Below are 27,588 nucleotides of genomic sequence, written 5' to 3'. Positions count from 1 at the left end.
GAGCAAGGATTCTGGGCGCCCAGCGCAGCCTTCCCGCCCCTGAGGTGCCCAGACTGCAGCTGCGGCCGCCATCATACCGCGCAGCACGCAACAAAATCCGCAGCCGGCCTTCCTGGGACCCGAGGCCGGAAAACGGGCCACCCACTTCCGCCGCCAGGCGGAAGTAGAGGGACTTCCGGTGAACTTTACAGGTACTTGTGGCTCACAATGGCGGCCTCCTTGTACGGGAAGAAGATCGTGTTTGTCACGGGGAACGCCAAGAAGCTGGAGGAGGTGACGGGAGTGGTGGGAAGCCGACCAGGAGGCGGTTGGGGGGTAGCGTGTGGCAAGGTTGGCTGGGGAGAAGGCGGAGAAGTGGCTTCCAGGCGGAGGGAAGCACGCGGGTGGAAGAGCAGAGGGGGAACAGAGTCCGACCCGGAGGGATGGGTTGGATCGGGAAGGGGATGGGCCGCGTGGAATGGACTAGCACGTGTGCGGAGTGGGGGTGACCCGGGGTTGGACTCGATAGAATGAGGGCCTTGACAAATCCGGGCACAGGGGTTGTGAGCTTAGGGGCATCGGGAGCTGAAGGAGTGGTGGGGTCCTTAACACTTGTCCCAAAGGTCACCTCTTAAGCTAGGTCCCAAACCGGGACCCTGACACCCCTCTGGAGCGGATCCAGACCCCGCTGCTGGCCTGGGGTTGGCAGGGGCCGGACAGGGTGTGGGGAGAGGCATCCAAACTGAGTTCCACACCCCACCACGGTCCAGAAATGTGGTCCTCAGCCTCTCCCAGCCTCTTTCCGCCATCTGTGAAATGGCCATTATGCAGGAGGTCTGCTTCACAGCGCAATGGAGAGGAGTGAAGGAGGCAGTGGATCCAAAGTTCCTGCCTACAGGGACTTTGTGGTCAGCTCTGAGAATTCTGGGGGTTGATGGAACCGCTTTGGCTGCAAATAGTAGAGAGACACAGGGAGCTCATGTAAACAGCCAGGTGACAATCGTGGGAATACAATGGTATGCTGTCCCACAGGGCTTGAGGAGTCTTTCTCAGGAGTCCCTATCGAGGGGTTTATTTGTCCTTCTAGTTCTTTCTGGATGCTCATCCCTTTTCCTTTTGAGGTCTTTCTGCATTTTTCCCTTCTGATGGAGGGGGCAGTAAGGCTTCTGCCAGACATCAGCTCTGATTGGCCTTGCTTGGATCAAAGGTTTGCCCTTACTTAGTCAGCCATGGTCAAGGAGGTGGGTCATGTGTGCGGAGTCAGGATGACACCCACTAGATGTCTGAGGCAGACCAATGGGGTGCAGTCATTAGGGTCATTTGTCTACAGCATAGGGACCAATGACACTTGCGTGCTGTTACAGGGTGGCCTCAGAAGTCAGAGCCCTGTGCTGATAAAAGGTTTGGGATCTTGAGGCCAGACCAGACAAGCAGACAGGCAGTGCCACACTGAACAGAGCCCCATGCAAGATGGTGGGTGCCGGCTCCCAAGGCCATCTCTACTTCTGGTTGAGAATGTGGCCCTCCCACATTTAAAGAAAAGGGAGGGAATTCCCTGGAAGTCCAGTGGTTAGGATTCGAGCTTTCACTGCCGGGGCCCGGGTTCGATCCCTGGTCGGGAAACTAAGATCCTGTAAGCCATGTGGCACGGCCCCCCCCAAAAAAGGAGAAAAAAAAAGAAGATGCTGGAGTGGCCAGAGGAGGCTCACTGGAGAAAATGGACTTGAAGTTGGCCTAAAATAGGGAGTTTTAACTCTTCATCTCATGGTACCCCATTGGCAGAGTGATGAAGCCTCTAGACCCTTTCTCAGGAAAATATTTTTAAATGTACAAAATAAAATACATAGGATTACAAAGGAAATCAATTCTATTGATTTACAATTCTCAAAATATTATAAATATTTGTGATCCAGTTACATATGCTTTATTAATGCATACCGAGCTGATCTCCCTGTGCTATGCCCCTGCTTCCCACTAGCTATTTTACATTTGGTAGTGTGTATATGTCGATGCTTCTGTCACTTCGCCCCAGCTTCCCCCTCCCCCGCTGCCGTGTCCTCAAGTCCATTCTGTATGTCTGCGTCTTTATTCCTGCCCTGCCACTAGGTTCATCGGTACCATTTTTTTTTTAGATTCCATATATATGCGTTAGCATATGGTATTTGTTTTTCTCTTTCTTTACTTTTTTTCTTTACTTCACTCTGTATGACAGACTCTAGGTCCATCCACCTCACTACAAAAAACTCTATTTCGTTTCTTTTTATGGCTGAGTAATATTCCATTGTATATATGTGCCACATCTTCTTTATCCATTCGTCTGTCAGTGGACATTTAGTTTGCTTCCATGTCCTGCCTATTGTAAATAGTGCTGCAATGAATATTGTGGTGCATGTCTCTTTTTGAATTATGGTTTTCTCAGGGTATATGCCGAGTAGTGGGGTTTGCTGGGTCATGTGGTAGTTCTATTTTTAGTTTTTACGGCACCTCCATACTGCTCTCCATAGTGGTTGTATCAATTTACATTCCCACCAACAGTGCAGGAGGGTTCCCTTTTTACCACACCCTCTCCAGCATTTATTGTTTCTAGATTTTTTGATAATGGCCATTCTGACCAGTGTGAGGTGATACCTCATTGTGGTTTTGATTTGCATGTCTCTAATAGTGATGTTGAGCATCTTTTCATGTGCCTCTTGGCCATCTGTATGTCTTCTTTGGTGAAATGTCTATTTAGGTCTTCTGCCCATTTTTTAATTGGGTTGTTTCTTTTTTTTAATGTATTTTATTTTATTTTAATTTATTTTTGTTTTTGGCTGCGTTGGGTCTTCGTTGCTGTGCGCGGGCTTTTCTCTGATTGTGGTGAGCAGGGGCTACTCTTTGTTGCGGCGCGCAGGCTTCTCATTGCGGTGGCTTGTCTTGTTGTGGAGCTTGGGCTCTAGGCGCGCGGGCTTCAGTAGCTGTGGCACAGGGGGTCAGTAGTTGTGGCTTGCAGGCTCTAGAGCGCAGGCTCAGTAGCTCGGTAGTTGTGGCGCACAGGCTTAGTTGCTCCGCGGCATGTGGGATCTTCCCAGACCAGGGCTCAAACCTGTGTCCTCTGCATTGGCAGGCGGATTCTTAACCACTGCGCCACCAGGGAAGCCCGGGTTGTTTCTTTTTTTATATTGAGCTCCATGAGCTGTTTGTATATTTTGGAGATTAATCCTTTGCTCGTTGTTTCATTTGCAAATATTTTATCCCATTGTCTTTTCGTCTTGTTTATGGTTTGTCTTTTCGTCTTGTTTATGGTTTGCTTTGCTGTGCAAAGCTTTTAAGTTTAACTAGGTCCCATTTGTTTATTTTTGTTTTTATTTTCATTACTCTAGAAGGTGGGTCAAAAAACATCTTGCTGTCGTTTATGTCAGAGTGTTTTTCCTATGGTTTCCTCTAAGAGTTTTATAGTGTCTGGTTTTACATTTAGGTCTTTAATACATTTGGAGTTTATTTTTATTTTTTTATTTTTTGGAGTTTATTTTTGTGTGTGGTGTTAGGTGGTGTTCTAATTTCATTCTTTTACATGTAGCTGTCCAGTTTTCCCAGCACCACTTACTGAAGAGGCTGTCTTTTCTACATTGTATGTTCTTGCCTCCTTTGTCGTAAATTAGGTGACCATATGTGCATGGGTTTATCTCTGGGCTTTCTATCCTGTACCTTGATCTATATTTCTGTTTTTGTGCCAGTACCATAATGTCTTGATTACTGTAGCTTTATAGTATAGTTTGAAATCAGGGAGCCTGATTCCTCCAGCTCCTTTTTTCTTTCTCAGTATTGCTTTGGCTATTCAGGATCTTTTGTGTTTCCATACAAATTGTAAAATTTTTTGTTCTAATTCTGTGAAGAATGCCATTGGTAGTTTGATAGGGATTGCATTGAATCTGTAGATTGCTTTGGGTAGTATAGTCATTTTCATAATATTGATTCTTCCAATCCAAGAATATGGTATATTTCTCCAACTGTTTATGACATCTTTGATTTCTTTCATCAGTGTTTTATAGTTTTCCAAGTATAAGTCTTTCACCTCCTTAGATAGGTTTATTCCTAGATATTTTATTCTTTTTGTTGCAATGGTAAATGGGATTGTTTCCTTAATTTCTCTTTCTGATTTTTCGTTGTTAGTGTATAGGAATGCCAGAGATTTCTGTGCATTAACTTTGTATCCTGCAACCTTACCAAATTCGTTGATTAGTTCTAGTAGTTTTCTGGTGGCATCTTTAGGATTTTCTATGTATAGTATCATGTCATCTGCAAACAGTGACAGTTTTACTTATCCAATTTGTATACCTTTTATTTCTTTTTCTTCTCTGATTGCCATGGCTAGGACTTCGAAAACTATGTTGAGTAAGAGTGGTGAGAGAGGACATCCTTGTCTTTTTCCTGATCTTAGAGGAAATGCTTTCAGTTTTTCACCATTGAGTATGTTTGCTGTGGGTTTGTCATATATGACCTTTATTATGTTGAGGTAGATTCCCTCTATGCCCATTTTCTGGAGAGTTTTTATCGGAAAAGAGTGTTGAATTTTTTCAAAACCTTTTTCTGCATCTATTGAGATGATCACATGGTTTTTATTCCTTAATTTGTTAACATGGTGTATCACATTGATTGATTTGCGTATATTGAAGAATCCTTGCATCTGATGTATGATCCTTTTAATATGTTGTTGGATTCTGTTTGCTAGTATTTTGTTCAGGAGTTTTGCATCTATGTTCATCAGTGATATTGGACTATAATTTTCTTTTTTTGTGATACCTTATTCTGGTTTAGGTATCAGGGTGATGGTGGCTTCATAGAACGAATTTGGGAGCGTTCCTCTCTCTGCAGTTTTTTGGACGAGTTTGAGAAGGATCGGTGTTAGCTCTTCTCTAAATGTTTGATAGAATTCACCTGTGAAGCCATCTGGTCCTGGACTTTTGTTTGTTGGAAGATTTTTTTTATATATAAATTTTTTTTTTTTTTTTTTTTTTTTTTTGCGTTACGTGGGCCTCTCACTGTTGTGGCCTCTCCCGTTGCGGAGCACAGGCTCCGGACGCGCAGGCTCAGCAGCCATGGCTCACGGGCCCAGCCACTTCGCAGCATGTGGGATCTTCCCGGACCGGGGCACGAACCCGTGTCCCCTGCATCGGCAGGCGGACTCTCAACCACTGCGCCACCAGGGAAGCCCTATATATAAATTTATTTATTTTTACTTATTTACGTTTGGCTGCGCTGGGTCTTCGTGGCTGCGCGTGGGCTTTCTCTAGTTGCGGCAAGCCGGGGCTACTCTTCGTTACGGTGCACAGGCTTCTCACTGTGGTGGTTTCCCTTGTTGTGGAGCATGGGCTCTTGGCAGGCGGACTTCAGTAGTTGTGGCACATGGGCTCAGTAGTTGTGGCTCGTGGGCTCTAGAGCATAGGCTCAGTAGGTGCGGCACATGGGGTTAGTTGCTCCATGGCATATGGGGTCTTCTCGGACCAGGGATCAAACCTGTGTCCCCTGCATTGGCAGGCAGATTTTTAACCACTACGCCACCAGGGTAGTCCTGTTGGAAGATTCTTAATTACAGTTTCAATTTCATTACTTGTGATAGGTCTGTTTATATTTTCTAATTCTTCCTGGCTCAGTCTTGGAAAATTGTACGTTTCCAAGAATTTGTCCATTTCCTCATGGTTGTCCATTTTATTGGCATATAGTTGTCTGTAGTAGTCTCTTATAATCCTTTGTATTTCTGCAGTGTCAGTTGTGATTTCTCCTTTTTCATTTCTAATTTTATTGATTTGCACCCTTTTTTTCTTGATGAGTCTGGGTAAGGGTTTATCAATTTTGTTTATCTTCTCAAAGAACCAACTTTTAGTTTTATTGATTTTTGCTGTTGTTTTCATTTGTTTCATTTATTTCTGCTCTGATCTTTATGATTTCTTTCCTTCTACTGACTTTGGGTTTTCGTTGTTCTTCTTTCTCTAGTTGCTTTAGGTGTAGGGTTAGATTGTTTATTTGAGATTTTTCTTGTTCCTTGAGGTGCGATTGAATTGCTATAAACTTCCCTCTTAGAACTGCTTTTGCTGCATCCCATAGGTTTTGAATCATTGTGTTTTTGTTGTCATTTGTATCTATGTATTCTTTTATTTCTTTGATTTCTCTAGTGATCTCTTGGTTACTTAGTAGTGCACTGTTTAGCCTCCATGTATTTGTGTTTTTTACAGTTTTTTTCCTGTAATTGATTTACACATAGCAGTGTGGTCAGAAAAGATGCTTGATACGATTTCAATTTTCTTAAATTTTCCAAGGCTTGATTTGTGAGCCAAGATGTGATCTGTCTTGGAGAATGTTCCGTGTGCACTTGAGAAGGAAGTGTACTGTGCCACTTTCGGGTGGAATGTTCTATAAATATCAGTTAAATCTGTCTGGTCTATTGTGTCATCTAAAGCTTGTGTTTGCTTATTTATTTTCTGTTTGGATGATCTGTCCATTGGGGTAAGTGAGGTGTTAAAGTCCCCTACTATTATAGTGTTACTGTTGATTTCTGCTTTCATGGTTGTTAGCATTTGCCTTATGTATTGAGGTGCTCCTATGTTGGGTGCATAAGCGATTATAATTGTTATATCTTCTTCTTGGATTGATCCCTTGATCATTATGTACTGTCCTTCCTTATCTCTTGTAACAGTCTTTATTTTAAAGTCTATTTTTTAAAATAAATTTATTTATTTTATTTTTGGCTGTGTTGGGTCTTTGTTGCTGTGCATGGGCTTTCTCTAGTTGTGGCAAGCAGGGGTTACTCTTCATTGCGGTGTGCAGTCTTCTCATTGAGGTGGCTTCTCTTGTTGCATAACACAGGCTCTAGGCATGCAGGCTTCAGTAGTTGTGGCACATGGGCTCAGTAGTTGTGGCTCACAGACTCTAGAGAGCAGGCTCAGTAGTTGTGGTGCATGGGCTTAGTCGCTGCACAGCATGTGGGATCTTCCTGGAGGGATTGAACCTGTGTCCCCTGCATTGGCAGGCAGATTCTTAACCGCTGCACCACCAGGGAAGCCCTAAAGTCTATTTTATCTGATATGAGTATTGCTACTCCAACATTCTTTTGATTTCCATTTGCATGGAATATATTTTTCCATCCCTTCACTTTTAGTCTGTATGTGTTCCTAGGTCTGAAGTGGGTCTCTTGTAGACAGCATATATACGGGCCTTGTTTTTGTATCCATTCAGCCAGTCTGTGTCTTTTGGTTGGAGCATTTAATCCATTTACATTCAAGGTTGTTATCGATTGTATGTACCTATTACCATTTTCTTAATTGTTTTGGGTTCGTTTTTGTGGGTCTTTTTCTTCTCTTGTGTTTCCTGCCTAGAGAAGTTTTTTTAGCATTTGCTGTAAAGGTGGTTTGGTGGTGCTGAATTCTCTTACCTTTTGCTTGTCTGAAAAGCTTTTGATTTCTCTCTTGACTCTGAATGAGATCCTTGCTGGGTAGAGTAATCTTGGTTGTAGTTTTTTCTCTTTCATCATTTTAAGTATATCCTGCCACTCCCTTCTGGCCTGCAGAGTTTCTGCTGAAAAATCAGTTGATAATGTTATGGGGATTCCTTTGTATGTTATCTTTTGCTTTTCCCTTGCTGCTTTTAGTATTTTTTCTTTGAACTCAATTTTTGTTAGTTTGATTAATATGTGTCTTGGTGTGTTTCTCTTAAGATTTATCCTGTATGGGACTCTGCGCTTCCTGGACTTGGGTGGCTATTTCCTTTCCCATGTTAGGGAAGTTTTCTGCTGTGATCTCTTCAAATATTTTCTCAGACCCTTTCTTTTTCTCTTCTTATTTGGGACCCCTATAATTCGAATGTTGGTGTGTTTAGTATTGTCCCAGAGGTCTCTGAGATTGTCTTCGATTCTTTTCATTCTTTTTTCTTTATTCTGCTCCTTGGCAGTTATTTCCAGCAGTCTGTCTTCCAGCTCACTTATATTTGTTCTTCTGCCTCAGTTATCCTATTATTGATTCCTTCTAGTGTATTTTTCATTTCAGTTACTGTGTTTTCATCTCTGTTTGTCCTTCAGTTCTTCTAGAACTTTGTTAAACATTTCTTGTATTTTCTTAGTCTGTGCCTCCATTCTACTTCTGAGATTCTGGATCATCTTTACTACCATTACTCTGAATTCTTTTTAGGTAGCTTGCCTATTTCCTCTTCATTTATTTGGTCTTATAGGTTTTTACCATGCTTCTTCATCTGTGACATACTTTATTACCCTCTCATTTTTTCTGATGGGTGGGATTGTGTTCCTGTAAACAGGAACTGGTTGTTTGGCCTGAGGCTTCCAACACTGGAGTTTGTAGGCTGTTGGGTAGAGCTGGGTCTTGGTGCTGAGATGAGGAACTCCGGGAGACCTCACTCCAATGAATATTTCCTGGGGTCTGAGGTTCTCTTATTAGTCCAGTGGTTCAGACTCAGAGCTCCCATCGCAGGAGCCGTTCACTTGGGGGTTCTTCCCGTCTCCTTGGGCGTCAAGGTCCCCCACCACCATCTGGCAGGCGCCCTAGTTGTAGGGAGACACAAACTCTGTGTCTTCCCACGCTGCCATCTTGACTCTGCCCCTTGTAAATGATATTTTGAGATATCTGCTACAACTGTAATGGGATACGACAACATCTGCGATTTTAATAGGTTTAAATATCACAGGAGATGCTAATGCTATTTGTGTTTGTTTTCTATATTCACTATTGAAAGGGATGCTAAATTTCAGGTAGGGGTTAGTGAAAATAAAGTGTTTTGTTTTGTTTTGTTTTTCCTAATCCAAGTTCACAGATCTCCTGAATTCTGGGTAACCCCTGATAGAAAATTCTTGGCCCAAAGGATAGGTTTTGGGAGCACTGAGAAGGGAAGAGGGTGTTCTAGGTAGGTGGTTAGCATAAACAGAGACCTGAAGTAGGAGGGAAGGATTGGAGAGTGAGGAGATGGGGGAGCTGACCTGCTGGGGTGGGACCCTGAAGGCTGGGGTGAGGCTCATGGGCCTGACTTGGTGAGCTTTAGGGGACTGACAGGAGAGTTACCTGACGAGAAAGATGGGTGACAGCTTGTGTAGTAATGGGGAATAGTTAAACAAATGGTGATAAATGTTCTTTCGTTTTGGAACAGGTCATTCAGATTCTAGGAGATAAGTTTCCATGCACTTTGGTGGCACAGAAGATTGACCGTATGTCTCTGATTAGTTCTATTTTTAAAAGATGATTCAATTTCTCTCTCTCTCTGTGACCTGACTGTGTGTCTGTTTCTCTGATAAGTGCCAGAGTACCAAGGAGAGCCTGATGAGATTTCCATTCGGAAGTGTCAGGAGGCAGCTCGCCAGGTGCTTGCTCCACACATGTCCTGTACTTGCGCCTCTTGTCCTGGTGGCTCCTGGGGTCTGTGCCTGCTGGGGATGGGTAGAGAATATGGTGGGCACACTTTATAATGACTTGAAGGACGTTTCCAGGCTTAGCTAGGCTGGAGTCAGTTAATATTGGCTCTGGAATACTGCCTTCCTTTCTCAACCTTGACTGCATAGTATCCCCCTAGATGACCACACACACACATAATTCACTCTTCCCAGTTCTCAGGTACATACATTCCACCCCTACATTCTCCCCACATACATCCACCCTGCACTCACACACCTCTGTGGAACTGAAAAAGAGTGCTTTGTAAACAGTCAGGCTGCTTGAGTATGAATCCCAGCTCTCCTGTCACTGTACCTGGAGCAAACTTTACAACCTGCCAAGGCTTTGATGTCCCTACCTTGAAGATAAGACATTAGTCTTATGAAGATAAGACATTAGTCAACAGCTGTTACCCAGAGCAGATGGACCTCTATCTGCTGCTGCTGTTGCACATCCCAGCTAGCTGTGAGTGTGGCCCTGGCTTGGATGGCAGGGGAATTCAGGGTGGAGGTGGGGCCTGCTGCTGGACGCGGGTCTCAGGGCTGCATGTTCTTGTGCTGCAGGTGCAGGGCCCTGTACTGGTGGAGGACACCTGTCTGTGCTTCAACGCCCTTGGGGGCCTCCCTGGCCCCTACATGTGAGTGCTCCCCCACCCTTTTGCAGGGCCCTGGCCACAAAACCACTTGAACTTTGAAATGATTTGTTACTTGATACTGCGGGTCATTCACTGTCTTGGCATCAACACCAGTATGTCAGATTGTCTTGAGGGAGGATTAGGGATGGGGAAGAGGCATACCTTTCTTTTGTAAAGTGTGAGAATGTGATTGTGTAAGTTGAGATGGGCAAGGGGAACTCACCCATTGGAGAGGTACATTTGTGGGCAGATCAGTTTCAGGAAAGAGGAAATAAGGAAGTTGAGATCTGCAGATGGATTTCCTTAAAGCTATCCAGTACCCTGGACCCCCTCAGAAGGTCTTTGTGTATCTCTAGGGTACAAATACCCCAATTTGTTAGGTCTTGGGTATGTATACAGTTGACCCTTGAACAACTTGGGGGGGGGGTTAACCTGCGTTTAACTTACAGTTGGCCTTCCATATCAGTGAATTCAACTGTATATTACTGTAGTATTTACTACTGAAAAATATCCATGTATAAGTGAACATATGCAGTTCAAATTCATGTTGTTCAAGGGTTAACTGTATCTTTAACTTTTGGATTGCTAATTTGTTTGCCAAGGCAGTAGCACCCCTACACACTTATAGTGTACATTGCTCCATATTCTTACCAGCACTGTTTTATGACTTTTTAGTATTTTGTAATGGCGGGAGTGGGAAATGTTACCACATGCAATTTTAATTTGCATTTCCCTCATTACCAGTGAGATTGAGGGCTTCACTGGTTTATCAGTTCTTTTGTGGATTGCCTCTTTGTCTCCATTTCCTTTTTCCTATTGGATTATTTCTCTTCATTTTGAGTTGAGACATTCTTTGCTCTCCCAGGGCTCTAATCCCTGGGGGATGCAGCCCAGAAACAAGGTGGTAAGAACATCCATCTGATTGTGGTGTCTGACTCACCTTTATTTCTCTTGCAGAAAGTGGTTTCTGGAGAAGTTAAAGCCTGAAGGTATTATCCCCATGTCTCTTTCTTTAGACCTGTTTGAAATTAAGAATCTGTGGGTTCTACGAGAGGAGCTCCAACTAGTAATCAGGAATCTCGGGTTCCATCCCCTTCACGGAGTCTCCATTCACCTCAGTTTCCCCATCTATAATCTACAGCTCACACTCTCCCTATACACCCGGTGCCAGGGAGCACTGAGATTTGGGAGGAGTGGATGGGGTGGGGGTGGGTGGTGAGAGCTTTGTGTTTGAGGGACAAAGGGGCTCTAGTTGATTCTGGCTCAGAGGGACTGGCCCCACTTCTTGCTGTCCTTGCCTCAGTGGGGGGCGGGGAGAGGGACACCCTGCTGCTCCCCCTGGTCCCAGCAGCGCATACCCTGAAGCCCACAGTAGTAGAATAAGGAACCCCACATCCCCATCACCCAACTTCCTGGGTTATCAGCGCAGGGCCTATTTGGTGATATGTATAACTCCCCTTCGCCACCTGGGCCCATTGAGTGCGGAGAGGGGGCTGGGGCCGGGCAGCGTAGAGTGCGCTGAGCCCTCACTGCAAGTGCCCGCAGGTCTCCACCAGCTCCTGGCTGGGTTCCAAGACAAGTCGGCCTATGCACTCTGCACGTTCGCGCTCAGCACTGGGGACCCCAGCGAGCCTGTGCGCCTCTTCAGGGGCCGGACCTCGGTGCGTACCCATGCTCGTTCCCCAGAGTGCCGCCAGAGGGCGCTGTGACTCGCGATGATGCTGCAGGACTGTAGTGGGGAGGGCGCGCCCCTGGGTACCACAGCTAGAAGTGCTGTCAATCCCGAAACTTATTTGACCCCAGAGTCAGGTGTTTGGAAACGCACAGTGGCTTACAGCTGTTGGGGCCTGGTATACCCAGAGCTCTGCAGTGTATGCTGTCCTGAGAAGCAGATGTGGAAACTGAAGGTGACAACTCCTAGAGCTACATCTGTAGCCCAGACTTCTCCAAGCTTGAATCTCCTCATCCCACTGCTGAGGCAACAGCTTCCCTTGAACATCTCACAGCCTTTCCAACTTTTTATGTTCATATAGAATCTTCCTTCTCCCCCCAACTCATTCCTTTCAAAACTGCCCTTCAGTGCCCCCATGCTTACCTATCAGACCGTAGGTTCAGCTGCTTCTCACAGGGTCCAGACCACCCTCTGGGCTGGCCTGCTTCCCCCACCCCACCCCCGCCCCAGCCCATCCATCCCCTCCCCGTGGCAGGAGTGTACCTTCAGGCACATCATTTCTCTGCTTTGTCCTTTCTGCTCAGGATAGAATCCAGAGTCCCACCATAGCTCACATAGCCCTATGCCAGTGGCTCCACCAGGGACTGTCCACAGATGTTTTACTTTACACTCCCTGATTAGATTTTTAATTTTTGTGGTGAAAAAACAGGTAACAGAAATTACCATCTTCATTTTTAAGTGTACAATACAATAGTGTACACTGTTGTGCACCAGATCTCTAGAACTTTCTCATCTTGCAGAATTGAAACTATGCCCATTGAATAATGACTCCATCTTCCCCTCCTCTCTCCAGCACCTGGCAACCACCATTCTACTTTGTGTTGCTAAGAGTTCGGCTACCTCAGATACATCATATAAGTGGAATCCTGCAGTGTTTGTTTTTTTGTGACTGGCTTATCTCACTTAGCATAATGTCCTCAAGTTTCATCCATGTTGTAGCATGTGATAGGATCTCCTTTTTTAAGACTGAATAATATTCCATTGTATATATATACCACTTTTTCCTTTATCCGTTTACAGGCATACCTCGTTTTATTGAGCTTCACAGATATTATGTTTTTACAAATTGAAAGTTTGTGGCAATCCTGCATTGTCAGATGATGGTTAGCATTTTTAGCAATTAAGTATTTTTAAATTAAGGTATGTACACTATTTTTTAGACATAATGCTATTGCACACTTAATAGATTATAATATAGTGTAAACATAACTTTTATATGCAGTAGGAAACCAAAAAATTCATGTGACTTGCTTTATTGCGATAATTGCTTAATTGCAGTGGTCTGGAACTGAACCCACAATATCTCCAAGGTCTGCCTGTATTCATTGATGAACACTTGCGTGGCTTCCACTTTTTGGCTTGTTCATAATGCTGCTATGAACGTGGGTGTGCAAATATCTCTTCAAGATCCTGTTTTCATTCTTTTGGGTATATATCCAGAAATGGGATTGCTGGATCATATTGCCTGGTTACATTTTTAACAGTTAGTTTTAGTGGTCTGCTACTTTCACAGAAATGTTCTCTCAAAAATCAAAAGTATGAACAACCACAGGCCCAACTTCCTGCGCCATGACTGACTAGCAGCTATGCTGCTGATGGGGCCTGATCACTTTCATCCGACCATTCCCTATTGTCTCCCCAGCTTGGGCTGCTGTTTGTACTTTGTTGCTGCCAGCCCTGACTTTAACTGAGGTAGCCTTGTTTCTCCTTGTTCTGTTCTCCCCTGTGCTTTCGAAAAAACCCTAGCCACATTGTCCTTTCAGCAGTGCGTATGATAAGCCTTTTCCATCTCTGGACCTCAGCACAGCTGTGTCCTCCACCTAGAATGTTCTTGCCCTAGTCCTTTATGTGGCCAAAGTGTCCCCTCCTCACTGAGGCCTTCCCTGAGCTCCCCATCTTGTTATTCTTGAGCCCAGCTCCCAGTGTGTTGCCTCTAAGACACTTTGCATTTGGTAGTCATTAATGTGTTTACTGATGTAATGCTTGTTTTGCTTAAGAGTTCCATTCTGTGAAGGCAAGGCTACGATTTTCTGTTTTCCTGGTGCCTGCTTCGCTGAGGTGTTCAAAAAACAGTTGTTGCATGGGTGAAGTTCAGAGTGGTTCAGTAACTGGCCTCAGTCACACAGCTCCCCATTAGCAGAAGCAGAATTTACCTTTGGTCTGAATGACTTGGAATTTATATGGCTAATCCTCATCCTCTACTACCTCCCTTGTATTTTATAAGTTGTTTTTTTTTTGTTTTTTTTTTTTGCGGAGCACAGGCTCTGGACGCGCAGGCTCAGTGGCCATGGCTCACGGGCCCAGTCACTCCACGGCATGTGGGATCTTCCCGGACCAGGGCACGAACCCATGTCCCCTGCATCGGTAGGCGGACTCAACCACTGTGCCACCAGGGAAGCCTGACACTGGTTATCTTTGTCACATTTTCCTTTTGGAATTTGCCTATTACAGCCAGTATTTACTGAGCTCATTTTTGTGTTGAACATTGTGCAAAGTAATTTCTATTTTGTTGTTTCATTTGTTAGAGCCTCCCTTGTATTTTGAGAAATGCAGTAATAGTAGCAGGCACAGGGCTTGGGTGCAAGGTTCAGGGCCCTCAAACTTCCTATTAGGAGAAAATGTTTTCTGTCAGTCTTTCAAAGTTGCTTCTCTTCTTCAGTGAGGTCACAGTTTGTCAAAGCTTCAGAGAGGGAGGCTGGTCCCAGGGGTATCTGTGGGCTAATCAAGCATGTGGTTCCTCCCTGTCTGTGGGGAGCGAGCCGTCCTGCTCTGCATTTTATCTGTGTTCAGCAAACATTTGCCGGCACCATGGACCCCTTGAAATAATATATTTTGAGTAAATAGGGTTTAACCAAATTCATAAACCAAACTCAATCTGGCTACTGCCCTCCTCACAGTGCATCTCCTCCACACCCAGTGGCACACCTGTCCCCCTTTCCTCTGGCAGGGCCAGATTGTGGTGCCCCGTGGCTGCCGGGATTTTGGCTGGGACCCCTGCTTTCAGCCTGATGGATATGAGCAGACGTAAGGAGCCCCAGTTTCTTTCAGGGGTGTGGGGTGGGGATGGCCGTGGTCTGGGTTGGGTCAGTGCCCTGCCCAGGTGCAGGCACGCGGATACAGGCGGGGCAGGCTCTGAGGTGCCGTTCCGGCTGAAGGCAGCTCTGCTGGGGTGGATGCAAGGAATCTGGGTGGCCTGGTCCACAGCTGGGAGGCAGCTGGGCATAGCTGAAGTCCTGGGCTCTCGGGCTGAGCTCAGCGCAGAGCAGCTTTGTAGCTTCAGTGGCTTCCCCGCTCTGACCTGGGCTTGTCAGCTTTGTTGGATGATTATCTGACCCCCATTTAGTCTGGAAAAATGTTAGCACTTGGCCACCACGTTACACCCCCACAGTGCCAGGTGTTCTCAGTATTTCATGCTAGCCCCCGCTTATTTACACGGGACATGTTGGCCATTATTGGAATCGGGTTTGTCAAGCTGGAGGGGGGCCCTTAGGGAGTGTGGCCTGAGGCCTCACAACAGCCAGGCAGGGCTGAGGACAACATGAAGCAGCACTTTGGTGACACAAAGGCTCTATATCTGCACTGTGCAATCCGGTAGCCATTAGCCACGTGTGGCTGCGGAGCATCTGAAATGTGGTTAGAGCAACTGAGGAACAGAATTTATTTTTATTCAGTTGTAATTGGTTTAAATGGCCACAGTGGCTGGTAGCCACCATATTTGACAGCATAGATGTGAAAGTGACAACTGGAGTAGGGATTCTCACCTCACTGGAGTCCTGCCATGGATGGCAGGCCACTGGCTGGCTGTTCAAGGCTCATCTGCTGCCCCCTGCCCTCACCTGCCCGCCCCACAGTGCATTGGAGGAGATTGCTATGTTTGCTCTGTCAGGCCCCACTGCTTCCCGTCAACAGATGACAAAGCTGATAAAGCATGCAGCTCATCCCCCTGTCCCCAGCTTCCCTTTGATGACTTTTGGACACACTAGAACCAGTTTAAGATCCTTTCACACTCATTAATATGGGTTTCTACCTACAGGGGAATTTAAGACTGATTTTTTAAAAATTAACTCTGGTTGCCAGGAGCTGGTAGCCCCACTACCCTTTCCTAGGGACTTTTTGAGCTTTGGGCTCCAGGATGAGGTGAGGTGTACACACCCTCCCTGAATCTGGGCCCCCTCTTCTCTGAGCTGCTACTGTTGCCCCTTAGGTATGCAGAGATGCCCAAGGCTGAGAAGAACACCATCTCCCATCGCTTCCAGGCCCTGCTTGAGTTGCAAGAATACTTTGGCAACCTGACTCCACTTGGAGCTGGTGATGACCACTCTGGCTGAGGATCCGGGGAGGGCTAGCCTGAAACCGCCTCTATCAGGCAGGCACCCATCCAAGTACCACCTTCAGGGTTACCACTTCCTGGGGGTGTTACCAGCCGTCAGGAGCAGCTGGCTCTGCTTGGAGAAACTTTGGCCAGAGGACACCATCCTCTTGTCCTCAGGGATTCAGTGGTCTCCTACAGCCTCCAGGCCTGGAATCCGGAAAGGACCTTGGGTGTTAAAACTGGCCTTGGCAGGGTTGAGGGTTTGGGGAAGAACCACACAAACAGCCTTAGATGTTTTTTAAATGCAGCAAATAAAAATTCCGGAGGGTACTTGCTTCCAAAATAAACTCTACATATATTTGCTCTGAAACCTGCCCCAGACAGGTGTCTGTCTCCTGAGTCCCCTTTGGCACGAGCAGGAAACCTCTCAGGTCGGGGGGGGCAAAACGGGTGTAGGGGGGTGGCTGGAGGAGGGCAGTGCTGTGTCGAGGCTGTTTGTGTGCCCTTGCTAGCTGGAGTATTATATCTTTCTTTTTGTCCTTGAAGTCTCTGATCATGGGCTGAACTTTTACATGCCACATCCCTGCTGCCCGCCCACCCAGCTACTGAGCAATGCCACCACCCAGCTGGCCTCTATTGTGTTTGCTGGGTTGGGGGGCGGGCAGTGTGGGATGCTGAGTGCTTTTGCTTTATTCTGGTGTACATTAGAGCAGCTAAAATGTTGGTTTATGGTTATAACGCCAGGTTCATTTTTATGGCAGGGAGGAGGGATGGAGTTCTTGACCCCAGTTGGGTTGACATGCCACGGTTCAGCCTGGGGGGCCAGCTGAGTTGAGCCCTTCAGGAGGCCTGGCTCAGCTACCCCAGACCCGTACTGAGTCCTGGTAAAGCCCTTCCCAGGGAGGGACTTCAGAGGCCCGGGGTGGCTCCCTTGCCTTCCTGCAGGTGTTACTCTGGTAAAGAGGAGGTGCCCAACCCCAAGGACAATCAGAAAAGCCCGTTGTGTGCAGCAGGTTGGGGGGTGGGGGTCCTTAATGCTGGTGTGTCGCTCCCAAGCTTAAGTTACATCCCCTCCTCAGTCCTAGCAGCACGGCCCAGGGCCTAGATTTAACAGTTGTTTCCTCCCCTAAAATTCATCAGCACCCGTGGGTGAGGACAGGACCTCATCCCTTTGCTCCCCTCTTGTCTGTGAAGCCCAGCTGGGTTGTTTCCTCAGGAAGTGCCGGTGGTGGTGCTCAGCCTCCTCTGAGTTGTCTGCTTGGCATGGGTGGTGTCCGGCTGGAACTCAGGTGTGGGGTGCTGGGGGGCCTGCCTACTCCTTGCCTGGTGATCCTGGACACAGCCCCACCTGCAGGAAACACAGGCTACTGGGCTGGGGGCCCCAAAGAAGGATCACTTGCCACGTGGCACTTGGAGCGGGGCACCCCTCTGTCTGCTCCTCAGCTGCTTCCTCAGAGTTCTGTCCTGGATGCACAGTACATTTTCTGTCCCCTTTAAACTTTACCCATCCTGCAAGCAGCACTGTGAATGTGCTTATCCCACCCTACCAGCCACTGGGCTCTTCACTGGCCCCAAGCCCACTTTCCCTGCAGGTTCCTGGCAACAGCAAAGGCCTCCTGGACCTTCCATGTTTCCCTGTTGAGCTACTGTGTGGAGTTGGAAGTAATAGCCCTTAGGCGGCACTCAACAAATCAGTCCCTTTTATCCCACCTCCCCTGGGATGGCTTCTCCCTCCTCAGGGCCCTCAGGTGGCCTTCAGAGGCTGGGGCAGGGCAGCATGGATGGAGGCGGTATGTAGAAGCATAGAAACAGGAGCTTTATTCTCTAATGTGCATACAGCAAGTTCCTTACACAATCAAGGAAATGGTTTCTCTTTCAGGCTCTTTTATCAAAAGAAAATCCGTCCTGCTTAGTCCCACCCTGGGCAGAAGCTGCCCTGAGCAGAGTTCCGGACCCAAAGCAAAAGGCTAATGGGAAGAGGAGCAGACACACACCTTGGAGCCCCCTCAATGCCCAGACTCCCTAGGCCAGTTGGGACAGCTGTGAGGGGGTGCAGTACAGAGCAGCACCCCAAGATACCCACACACAGCCACAGAGCCAGCCTGGGAAGACCCAGAGGGATGGGCGAATGGGGTGTGGCCAGGGCCTGGTAGTCAGGACCTCAGTGCTCAGCGTCCATGGCGTCCAGGTACTTGGCTTCAATGATTTGGGGCAGCAGGTTGTAGCTGAGGGGAGGGGGAACAGGCAGGAGGATAAGCATTGGGTCAGGGAGGAACAGGCTGAGGGTAGCCATTCCAGCCCACCGTCTCCCGCCCAGCCGAGTCCCTCCTGCCTGCTGGCCACCCTCCCGTACCGGATGGGGATCATGGCGATCATGATGAGGGGAAAGATCATCTTCATGTAGGGCAGGGTGCTCATGCCAAAGGCACAGAGCAGCAGCAGCTGCAGGACCTGCAGGCCTGTGAAGTAGTGGATCTTCCTCTGGGGCACCCTCCGGATGTAGTGGGTGGGTGGGTACGAGGTCTGTGGGTGGCAGGGACCAGGTGTGGGCAGGTCTGCAGCCATATCCCCCACCCCCACCCCTCACTCTCAGGGCCAGACACTCACTTGGTCCTTGAGCAGCAGGACCATGCGTGCAAACAGCTGGCTGCCGTCGATGGAGGTGAGCGCGATGTAGAGAAAGAGGCCGTAGAGCACAGGCTTGGGGATCCACTGTAGCGGGAAGGGCAGCAGCAGGAGGGAGAAGCCCACCAGGATGCTGGCGCCCAGGGAGGTCAACCGCGTCTCCTTCACACTCACAATCCTGCGAGGTTCCAGTGCACTGGGTCACCTCTGGCCTGGTCCGCAGGGCCGTGTCCATCCCAGGTCACATGTGCTTCCTGGGCTCTGTTACTTCTGGGCCCTTATCCCCTGAACCATATCCTTCCTTAGGTCATATGTGGCCCAGGGCTACCCCCCACCTCAGAGTCCACGTGACTCTGGCCTTACGTCTCAAGGGGCCACTTTCACACTCACGTCTCGTAAATGTGCCCATTCTCCACACGCTCCTCCACCAAAGCTAGTGCCCGCACGTGCAACGGGGAGTGGGGGTAGGCAGCGTGGATCCAGGGCAGCCCAAACAGAGACAGCCCGGTGTTGATGATGGCGATGAGCAGGAGGTCCCAGTGGTAGGCAGTGCCCTTTACCAGCCTGCAGCAGGCAGGGTCACATGTGGACAAAGCCCCATGGCCCCTGGAGGGCTGGACACACGCTTACCCCTCCCTCCCCAGCCCTGCGAACCTGTTCTCCGGGGCATTAGCCAAGGCAGCCACCAGGTTCTGCTCGATGAAGAAGAGCATGGAGAGGAGGAAGCCGAGGCCCATGGCGCCGCTGACGGCCACCAGGGATAGTGAGTGCATCTCGGCCATCTCGAACAGGCTCTTGCTTGGGTTGTAGCGGAACTTGCTCACTGCAGCCAGGTACAGGCCCCTGCTCAAGCCTTCCTCCCCCACAGAGCAACCCACCACACCCCACCACACCCCACGCCTAGTCCCAACTCACTCTTAATCTCCTGGAAGCCGTAGGAAGAGATGAGGGAGAAGGTAAGCACTGAGATGGGCAAGGCACAGTCTGACAGGATCTCACGCATGTAGGGGTGCAGGTAGGGGCTAGGAGGCAGGTGGGTGTCAGCGTGGCCTGCAGCTTGTGCTCCCTTTCCCTCACCCTGAATGGGCACCCCTCACCTCTTCTTGAACTGGTAGAGGGTGTAGCCCAGCCAGAGTGTCCCCAACATGATGAGGAGGCTGAGCACAGCTGTGTCCCGGGCCAGGGCCTCGGGGCCCTGGCTGCCCACTGAAGTCAGCTCTGGTGGGCCGGCCAGGAGGCTGGTGTTGAGGGCAGCGTGGAGGCTGCTGTTGAGGCTGGGGCTGAGGCCCAGCAGGCTCACCGGGGAAGACCTAGCTTCGTAGTAGTTCCCGTGGTTGTGGCCACAGTAGTACTTCTGGAAGACTGTGGACACAGGCCAACAGGACTCAGCCATCTGGGCTCTGGGAGCCTGGGGCCCAGCAGCTTCCTCCTGGATGTGGGGGTGAAGGAGCCCCGAGGGGAGGAAGGGATTCTGGGGGGAGGAGGGGAGAGAGCTGGCCTTCTGTCAGCCAGGACCCCTTGACCTGCCTGTCTACCCACCACCCCACACCCTGCCCTTGTCCATTTCTGACAGCAAATCCTGCTTGGCCCAGGGCCTCTGATCCTGCCTAGGGCAGCTCTGTCACCCTCTAGCACGTGGGCCTGCTGCTCTTTGCCAGTCAAGGCTCCCAGAGCACCCTGGGCCATGGAAGCAACCTTAGCGCTTACATGCTTCTTGGTTGCTCTGGGCACAGTCCATAGCCCCCCATCTCAACTCAGCTTCCCCTACAGCAGGTGGCCGCCGGCAATACACTCACTTTTGACCATGCCCTTGACAGCATCCAGCACGAATGTGATGGAAATGAACAAAGCAATGATCTCCTCCGTTGACCTGCCAGCAGGGGATATGCCTCATAAGACGGGGTGAGTTGTTAGTAGCGGGGAGGCTTCCCCGAGCCTCAGCATGGCCCCCTACCTCCTGCCATGAAGAGGACCAGGGTCCTAGGCTTTCCCCTTGGAGCAGTGATATGGTGGGGGCACCCCATCTGCTCTAGGGTTAACAGGGCCTCAGAGGCTGGCATGGAAGCTGACCCAGGCCCCTGGCCTTGGTCCCCCTCCTGCTTGTGAGTCCCAGAAGCTTAGGGAAGGCCCTGTCACCTCTTGAAGAGACTCATGACCAGGCTGAGGTTGAAGAGGGCATAAAGCGCGAGGAAGAAACTGTTCCACAGGCCTGTCCATGCATAGAAGGTACTGAAGTCCAGATTGTAGTCATCACAGATGCCACGGATCACTAAAGGCGGCGGAACAGGAGTGAGCAGTCAGGGCCAGGCTGGGACCAGGGACCTCAGGAAGCATCTCCCCGCTGCCGCCCCCACTGCACCGTGGATGTAGAGGGCCAGGGGTGCAGTCGTCAGCAGCACCACCAGCGGCTGCCCGGAGAAGAGTGCATACAAGAGGCCTCCAATGCTCTGCCCAGCTATGGTCTTCTGCACATCTGAGGAAGCGGGGCGGTCAGGGGGGAACCGTGGCCCTGGGCTCCACCCGGCATGCCCCACCAGGCTCCAACCCCTCACCAATGGCCCCGTTCGTGTTCTCATCGTTGAGGGACCCAAAAGCGATCGTGGGCAGGAGGCAGGCAAAGTAGAGGAACAGGGTGGTGGTGATGTATTTGCCCACAGCTTTGTTTTTCCCGATAATGCCTAGGAATGGGAGACAGGCCGGAGGGTGTGTTGGGGACACAGAACAGGCCTGGGGCCTGAGCTACAGGCCGAGCTCCAGGAGGGCCATGGGCCACTTACCATCAGTGAAGTCCAGCGGGTACACAGGGAATCTGCGGGCGATGTCCTCCCGGATGCCCCTCCCGATGGGGAGAAAGTCCTTGTGCCGTAGGGGCTGGGAAGAGGACACGTACCCATCAGCCCTGTGTCCCTGCCCTGTGCTGCCCGCCCAGGCCACCTCTGCCCTGCACCTGCGGGGGTCTGTGGGTGCAGATGGAGCTCATGCTGTAGTCCTTCGTGCTGATGCTCGGACAGTGGCTCATTATGGTGAGCAGCTGTCTCTGATGTACCAGGGCCTCCTTGAATTCCTCCTCCGTGCGGGTCTTCAGGAGCTTTTGGCGGAAGGTGATGTCTAAGAACATCGTGGCAAACGTGCGTCCCACCTCCGTCGCTGTCTTGGTGCTTTTCTGGGGATGGGGCAAGAGAATCACATCTGTAGCCACTGTAGAGCGAAGGGTGCCCAACCCCAGCCTGGCCATTCATGGACAGACATTCCCAAGCACGTGGCAGGTGCTCTCCCCATGACCTGGGTGTAGTCCCCCAAAGTTCAAGCATAGTGGACCCTGCCACGATTTCCACCAGGTCAGCAGATCACTAGAACTACCATCAACCTAGTATTTTTTTTAATAAACTCAGGTATTAAATCTGTGTAATTGTGGATAATGAAATCATGATGATGGAGAAAAATGTTCACCCAGCTACTTTTCACTGGTGGCATTTGCACGGTCGGCTGGTTTATGATTTTCAGAGGTGTTCCAGGCCCATCCAGCCTTCTGCCTCTTGCCTGGCCAAGCTCAGCCCCGTCCATGAACTCAATGTTCAACCTCCACCACAGCAGCCTGTCTCACCTCCCCATCCTAGGTCCCCTGGGAGCAGCATGCACCCCCCCCACCCCCACCCCGTGCTGCCCAAAGCTACAGTCCCGGGGCTGCACCGTGCACACTGTGCTTTCTGGTAGCTTTAGAACAGGCTTGTTCCCCCGAGGAGGAGTCAGGTGTCAGGATGGTTGGCGTGTCTCAAGGCACCAGTCTAGCCACTCAATCCTAGGGATTCTATGCCTTCCAGCTGTTCTGGCCACCTTGTCAGCTGTCACTCCCTCTGACCCATGAGCTGCCCGCTGCCCTAAATGCCCTTCCTCTCTCCCCAGCAAAGTAACATCTGGAGAGATTCACAGCATGTTCATGAAAGCCCTGGGAGGGACGATCCCGTTAGCACCCCCTTTGCTTAGAGAAAGCCTGGGGAGGGGCCATCCGAAGCTCTGAGTCTACACCAGAGGCAGGGGCAGAATCATCAAGAAGCCAGTGGAATCTTAAGCATTAAGGCCCTTCCCAGGCCTGGGGAGGGGCCCTAGCCATTTTCTATTAATGACTTTAAAATCCTTTTCCATAAAAGAAGATTCCCCAAATATACGTATAAGTCTCAGCCCCCACAAACGCGAGATGCCCCTGGCCGGGGGGTAAATGCCCCAGGAAGGAGTGGGGATCTCTGGTCAACAAATCATAGCCAACTATAGAGTTAGGGTTGGGCAGGCCAAAGAAAGGCCCCTATGTTTGAATAGTAATAATCTTAAAAAGTATCTCTTGGGCTTCCCTGGTGGCGCAGTGGTTGAGAGTCTGCCTGCTGATGCAGGGGACACGGGTTCGTGCCCTGGTCCGGGAAGATCCCACATGCCACGGAGCGGCTGGGCCCGTGAGCCATGGCCGCTGAGCCTGCACGTCCGGAGCCTGTGCTCCGCAACGGGAGAGGCCACAACAGTGAGAGGCCCGCGTACCGCAAAAAAAAAAAAAAAAAAAAAGTATCTCTTTTCAGTCAGGAAAGAAATAGAACCTTTTGGGCAACTTCTGGGGAAATTAGGCCTTGATGAAGACCTGCCAAGTATGCTTCAGGTAAACCCCAGTAGGGCAGAGATGAACAGAGAGGGTGAGAATGTGGCCTTCAGAGGCCAGGACTGTGGTGCCTCCAGCACTGGGAGAGATGCCCCCAAGAAGAGAGCAGGGTAACCTGGAACCCTCCTTCCTGGGAAACACAGCAGCCACCCAAAACCCCTCCTCACCATCTTGGGTGGGGCCAGCACTAGGATGACAAACCGCACCTCACAGGAATTCTCCCCCCAGTTCTGCGGGCGAACCAGGCGGCTGATGCACACGTGCCGCTTCAGCAGAGCCTTGGAGGTACAGCTGGCAGGGACAGAGAGGGCACACAGCACACGGTTGCCACCCTTGGGAGCTGGGGCTCCCCCCTCCCCGAGCCCCCAACTATGACCCCAGTGACCTCTGTTAGGGAGGAAAAAAAAGACCAAATGGGATGGATTCCTCACTCTCCCTGCAAACAGCGAGCCAGCCTCCACAGGGACTGGATGCCTGGCTCCAAGGTGACGTGGGGAGGCCAGTTGTGGCAGCCTGGCAACTCACATGATGCAGAGCCACGACTGCTGGTATTGCACCCCCGTTACTGTAGCAGTGACCCCTTGGATTGTATCTGACAGTAGGTGAACTGCTGACAGAGTGGAAGGAACAGGAGGGTCAGATGGCCCCACCTCCCTGACCTCCCGCCCAGGCAGAGGGACAGCCCTTACCTTTACCCTCCATGGGGGCCCCGGCATCAGTGAAAAGCATGGCCATGAGCAGGTCCAAGTTGCAGTCGGGCTCAGTGTTGTGGGAGTCTTGGGCTAAGCGGCACAGCATGGCCCGTAGCACGTCATCCAGGGAGGTGGCTGTCTCGTTCAGGATGATGCTGGCCCGTGCCAAGAAGCCGTCTAGGTCCCGGTGCGCCCGGATCTCTTCCTCAAAGTTCTTTAACTTCAGGTACTGTGGGGACCCCACACATCGAACCACACAGGTCCATAAATAAGAAGGACCTGTCGCTGTCTGGGTCCTTCCTCTGTGGTGGTCCCCGGCTGACCCTGCCCACCAGGACCCAACACCCGCTTCCCAGAGAGAAGACCAGCGAGGTTGGCCCCAGCAGCCGGGCCCTGGGCTAGTATGAGATCCAGCATCAGTGTGAGCTCTCTCAGGGAAGCAACCACCTCCACCCCCAGCTAGTGGCCCAGGACCAAATGTCTCCCATCCGGTCAATGGGCCACTTACCTTGCGGGAGGTGTGTAGGAGACCGTAGCCTCCAGGCGATTCACTCTCTGCTGGAGGAAAGCGGGAGGGCTCAGGGGGCGGCCCCAGCCCTTCAGGTCTCTCTTGGTGGAGCGGGGCCGTATCTGCCCAGTCCCCAGTCCCCTGCGTGCCTCCCCCGACCCGTCCCTGCTACAACCCCCATACCGGACTGGGTGGGCTGCACCTCGAGGTTGACGTTGACAAAGAAGCGGATGCTCTCGCCAGACACAATGGAGGAGTTGACCGTGTCGAAGGCCTCATCCCCCAGGCTCTCCTCACGGGTTTCAGAGGCATCATCCGCGTCACACTTGAGGTAGCCTGGAGCCCCAACCACCACCAAGAGAGACCCCCCCAAGAGGGCCTGGCTACACACAGGACAAAGGGGCTCCAAGCCAAAGGAGTGGGGGCCCCTGGGCTGTCCCACTTGGTGCAATCTCGGTGAGTGGTAAGGGAGGCCTCTAGCAGGCTAGGAAGGAAGCCTCAGCTAGGCCCAATATCTGGTCCTGGCCCAGCTCCCTGAGTAGGGCAGCCAGCTGGCACCCCCCACCCAATGGTTTTCTCCAACATTCTCCAGCAGCGGGAACCCTGCACTGTTCTGTGCCACACATATCCTTTAGCTAGAGAAAGAACATGTTCATTCCACAGACACTGAGCCAGGCACATGGTACAATGATGTAGTTAAGACTGACTGGCCCCTGCCTTCTCAGAACCTCCAGGCTGTGGGACCTGGACCTGTCTGGCTCCCCAGAAACGACTCAAGGAAAGCCAGAGCCCTGCAGTATCCGGACCTCATTGGCACAGGGAGGGCATGTGGGGCAAAGCATCAGGGCTGAGAGACCTTAGTCCAACATCAGACAAGGCCCAGGAAGCAAGAGAGCCAGACAAACAGAGCCAGAGACGGAGGTGACAGGACCCCAGAGGAGGCCTCATCTCAGGCCTCCACCCATGGTGGGCGAGGGGCATGTTATGGTACCTTGGGACTCCAGAGCACAGAACATGCTGCCCCTTTCTTTTGGTCTGCCTCTCAGTTCCTGCAACTGACCCCCAACACAGGCCCCCTCCTATAGGAAGCCTTCCTGATGACATGAAAAAGTTCCAATCTGCCCTGAGTCCTGCTGGGGCTCCCCACAGCCTCTGGGATGACAGCCTGAGCCAGACCTGCTACCCCTGGCCCCTCAGGCCCAGTCCCACACCACCCACCTCAATCTCTCTCTCCTTAGGCCAGGCGGCCAGCACCCCAGGCATGCCAGCTCCTGTCCTCCAAGCTGAGGGCTTCCCTCCCTGGAGGGCCTTCTTCAAGGCTTGACAGACCCTTTCTTCTCTGGCAAGTCCACCTAGGGCCCTCCCTGCCTTACTCTTGGCCCAGCTGACACCTCTTCCTCACTGTCCTATAGGTCCCCTGTGGTCCACCACTTGTGATTCACCCAGGAGCCCTTGTAGCTGAGACCCCACCAATGCCTGAAAAACACCTGTGCAGGAACAGGGACGGGTCAGCAGCATGCCTCCACCTGCCAGGCAGTGACTCACCCTGACTCACTTCCACTCCCTCCCACTGGTTTCCTCTGCACATCCCAGGCCCTGTTCCCCCAATGTCCTGTGCTCAGCCTGGGCCCTTTCTGGGTAGGAGGCACTAGGGCTCCACTGTCAAGGCCATCATGGACTGGTGACCCCTAACTCCAGGTCTGCACTGCATCCAGAGCCCAGAGAAGAACTATTAAGTCAAAAGATGTCATTCCCCCATTTGTCATGGAGCTCACGTCCATGAAAAACACCTTCCTCCCCAATTCTAGACCTACTTTGCTTAGAATGCTTGGTTCCCCAGCCCCAAACTGTCCCAACCTCCCTTCTGTCACCCCCACCAGCACCCACTATTCCCCGGCATGCCTCTCACACTGTCCCTCTTCTCCCCTATCCTGGGCTCTATCTAGGACCTACCCAGCAGACACTACCAGCTCCCTGCAAGGCTCCTGGGATGCCATGTGTGCCCTATCTCCACCCTACAGCCCAATCACATACCTAACCTGCCCACCAGCAGCCTGGCACATGCAGTCACCATGCCCTGGGGACCCTGGGTAGGAGCACATCACCACTGTGTCCAAGCACTGTCCCACTAAACACCCCTCTGAGGCCAGCTCCCGAATCTGGTCTCAGGAGAGGCAGCCCAGAGCCAGCCCAGAGATAAGGGGAGGGAGAGAGCTAGGCTGGTGCAAGCAGGGAAAGCTGAGGTGCAGAGAGGTTACAATTCTTTAGAGGGACAATGGCAGCCTCTCCCTCACAGGGCTGGGCGGGGTCTGAGGAATGTGGGCACACACAACACTTAGCCTATAAGCTGGTCAGACAACCAGAGCATTGTAACAGCAAAACCATGGGCTATCAGATGGTCCACATAGTGCAGGATGGGAGCAGCCTGCCCTCCCAGGACCACAGGACCACCAGAGATCTGCCAGAGTCCAGGGCAGTGTCAGCTGCCCCTCTGACCACATCACAACCTTCTGGAGGGTAGAATCCAAAGGCATCCCAGCACCAGCAGAGGACCATAAGTACCCAGGTGGATGGACTAGGTCCCCTAGAGACTTTTGACCAAGGAGCTCTCTATATACACACACCCATACCTGAAATGTACTCACCTGCATCCTCAAAGTATCCATTCTGCGACATGATAGAAGAGTTTTCTGCAAGGCAAGCCAAAGAATTGTCACCAGCTCCATGCACCAGCCCTGGACAGTCTTCAGGGCACATCTGCTGCCCACCACACACAAACCCTGCTGAGTCTTTCTTACCCTTCCCAGAGACCCTGGGAGAAAAAGGAGCAGGGGACAGTACAAGACAGGGGCTCCTTGAGGAGCCAGAGGAAGCCAGGCCTGTTATTCTTCAGCCCATCTGCTAGGGGCTGCCCAGGTGGGAAAGGACCGAGGCAGACAGGGAGATGTTTTCAGCATGTTTTCTCCAGGAGTAATTAACAGTAGCCGGTGAAGGAAGGAAGGATTCGCTTGTTGCAGGAGTCTGGAGGGAGGAGACCCGTCTGGCCACCTTCCCTGTGGA

General features: G+C 50.7%; 2 protein-coding genes across 9 annotated transcripts; one reads left to right on the top strand and one right to left on the bottom strand.

The window, feature by feature from the left end:
* The first annotated feature begins 151 nt into the window (after window positions 1–151).
* Window positions 152–16,435, top strand: ITPA (inosine triphosphatase). 5 transcript variants are annotated; one of them, XM_030847539.2, is made up of 8 exons: window positions 152–273; window positions 9,103–9,160; window positions 9,249–9,313; window positions 9,947–10,020; window positions 10,975–11,006; window positions 11,563–11,678; window positions 14,647–14,773; window positions 15,954–16,435. In XM_030847539.2, exons 1-8 carry the CDS (start codon window positions 208–210, stop codon window positions 16,040–16,042), a joined length of 627 nt encoding a protein of 208 aa, XP_030703399.1. In that variant the 5' UTR covers window positions 152–207; the 3' UTR covers window positions 16,043–16,435. The 5 variants fall into 5 exon arrangements, with proteins under 5 accessions (XP_030703399.1, XP_030703400.1, XP_030703405.1 ...); XM_030847540.2 differs by having other exon boundaries at window positions 175–273; window positions 14,697–14,773; XM_030847545.2 differs by lacking the exon at window positions 14,647–14,773 and having other exon boundaries at window positions 175–273.
* Window positions 16,436–17,878: 1,443 nt separating this feature from the next.
* On the bottom strand, window positions 17,879–27,376 carry SLC4A11 (solute carrier family 4 member 11). Of its 4 annotated transcripts, XM_060284570.2 has the most exons (19): window positions 27,174–27,376; window positions 24,712–24,864; window positions 24,529–24,575; window positions 24,018–24,249; window positions 23,854–23,938; window positions 23,496–23,619; window positions 21,634–21,849; window positions 21,464–21,557; window positions 21,239–21,364; window positions 21,046–21,159; window positions 20,823–20,955; window positions 20,483–20,556; window positions 19,784–20,048; window positions 19,602–19,708; window positions 19,341–19,509; window positions 19,077–19,250; window positions 18,669–18,864; window positions 18,415–18,584; window positions 17,879–18,286 (listed from the first exon to the last, which is right to left on the bottom strand). In XM_060284570.2, exons 1-19 carry the CDS (start codon window positions 27,283–27,285, stop codon window positions 18,223–18,225), a joined length of 2,655 nt encoding a protein of 884 aa, XP_060140553.1. In that variant the 5' UTR covers window positions 27,286–27,376; the 3' UTR covers window positions 17,879–18,222. The 4 variants fall into 4 exon arrangements, with proteins under 4 accessions (XP_060140553.1, XP_030703384.1, XP_060140552.1 ...); XM_030847524.3 differs by having other exon boundaries at window positions 24,018–24,575; XM_060284569.2 differs by lacking the exon at window positions 24,712–24,864.
* Between the last annotated feature and the right edge of the window lie 212 nt (window positions 27,377–27,588).

The sequence above is a fragment of the Globicephala melas genome, chromosome 15, assembly GCF_963455315.2.
Source record: "Globicephala melas chromosome 15, mGloMel1.2, whole genome shotgun sequence".
NCBI classification, from domain to species: Eukaryota; Metazoa; Chordata; class Mammalia; order Artiodactyla; family Delphinidae; genus Globicephala; species Globicephala melas.
This window is presented reverse-complemented; position numbering and strand designations above follow the sequence as displayed.

Bases quoted from the DNA above. Each gene is read 5' to 3' on its own strand.
- SLC4A11 (XM_030847524.3), bottom strand. From the start codon at position 27,285: ATGTGCCCTGAAGACTGTCCAGGGCTGGTGCATGGAGCTGGTGACAAT. The intron at 21,850-23,495 runs GTGAGGAGGGGT...CCCCATCCCCAG, and splicing joins TGCTGGCCCCACCCAAGATG to AAAAGCACCAAGACAGCGAC. The intron at 19,709-19,783 runs GTGAGGGGTGCC...CCTGCCTCCTAG, and splicing joins CTCTACCAGTTCAAGAAGAG to CCCCTACCTGCACCCCTACA.
- ITPA (XM_030847539.2), top strand. From the start codon at position 208: ATGGCGGCCTCCTTGTACGGGAAGAAGATCGTGTTTGTCACGGGGAAC. The intron at 10,021-10,974 runs GTGAGTGCTCCC...TTTCTCTTGCAG, and splicing joins GGCCTCCCTGGCCCCTACAT to AAAGTGGTTTCTGGAGAAGT. The intron at 14,774-15,953 runs GTAAGGAGCCCC...GTTGCCCCTTAG, and splicing joins CCTGATGGATATGAGCAGAC to GTATGCAGAGATGCCCAAGG.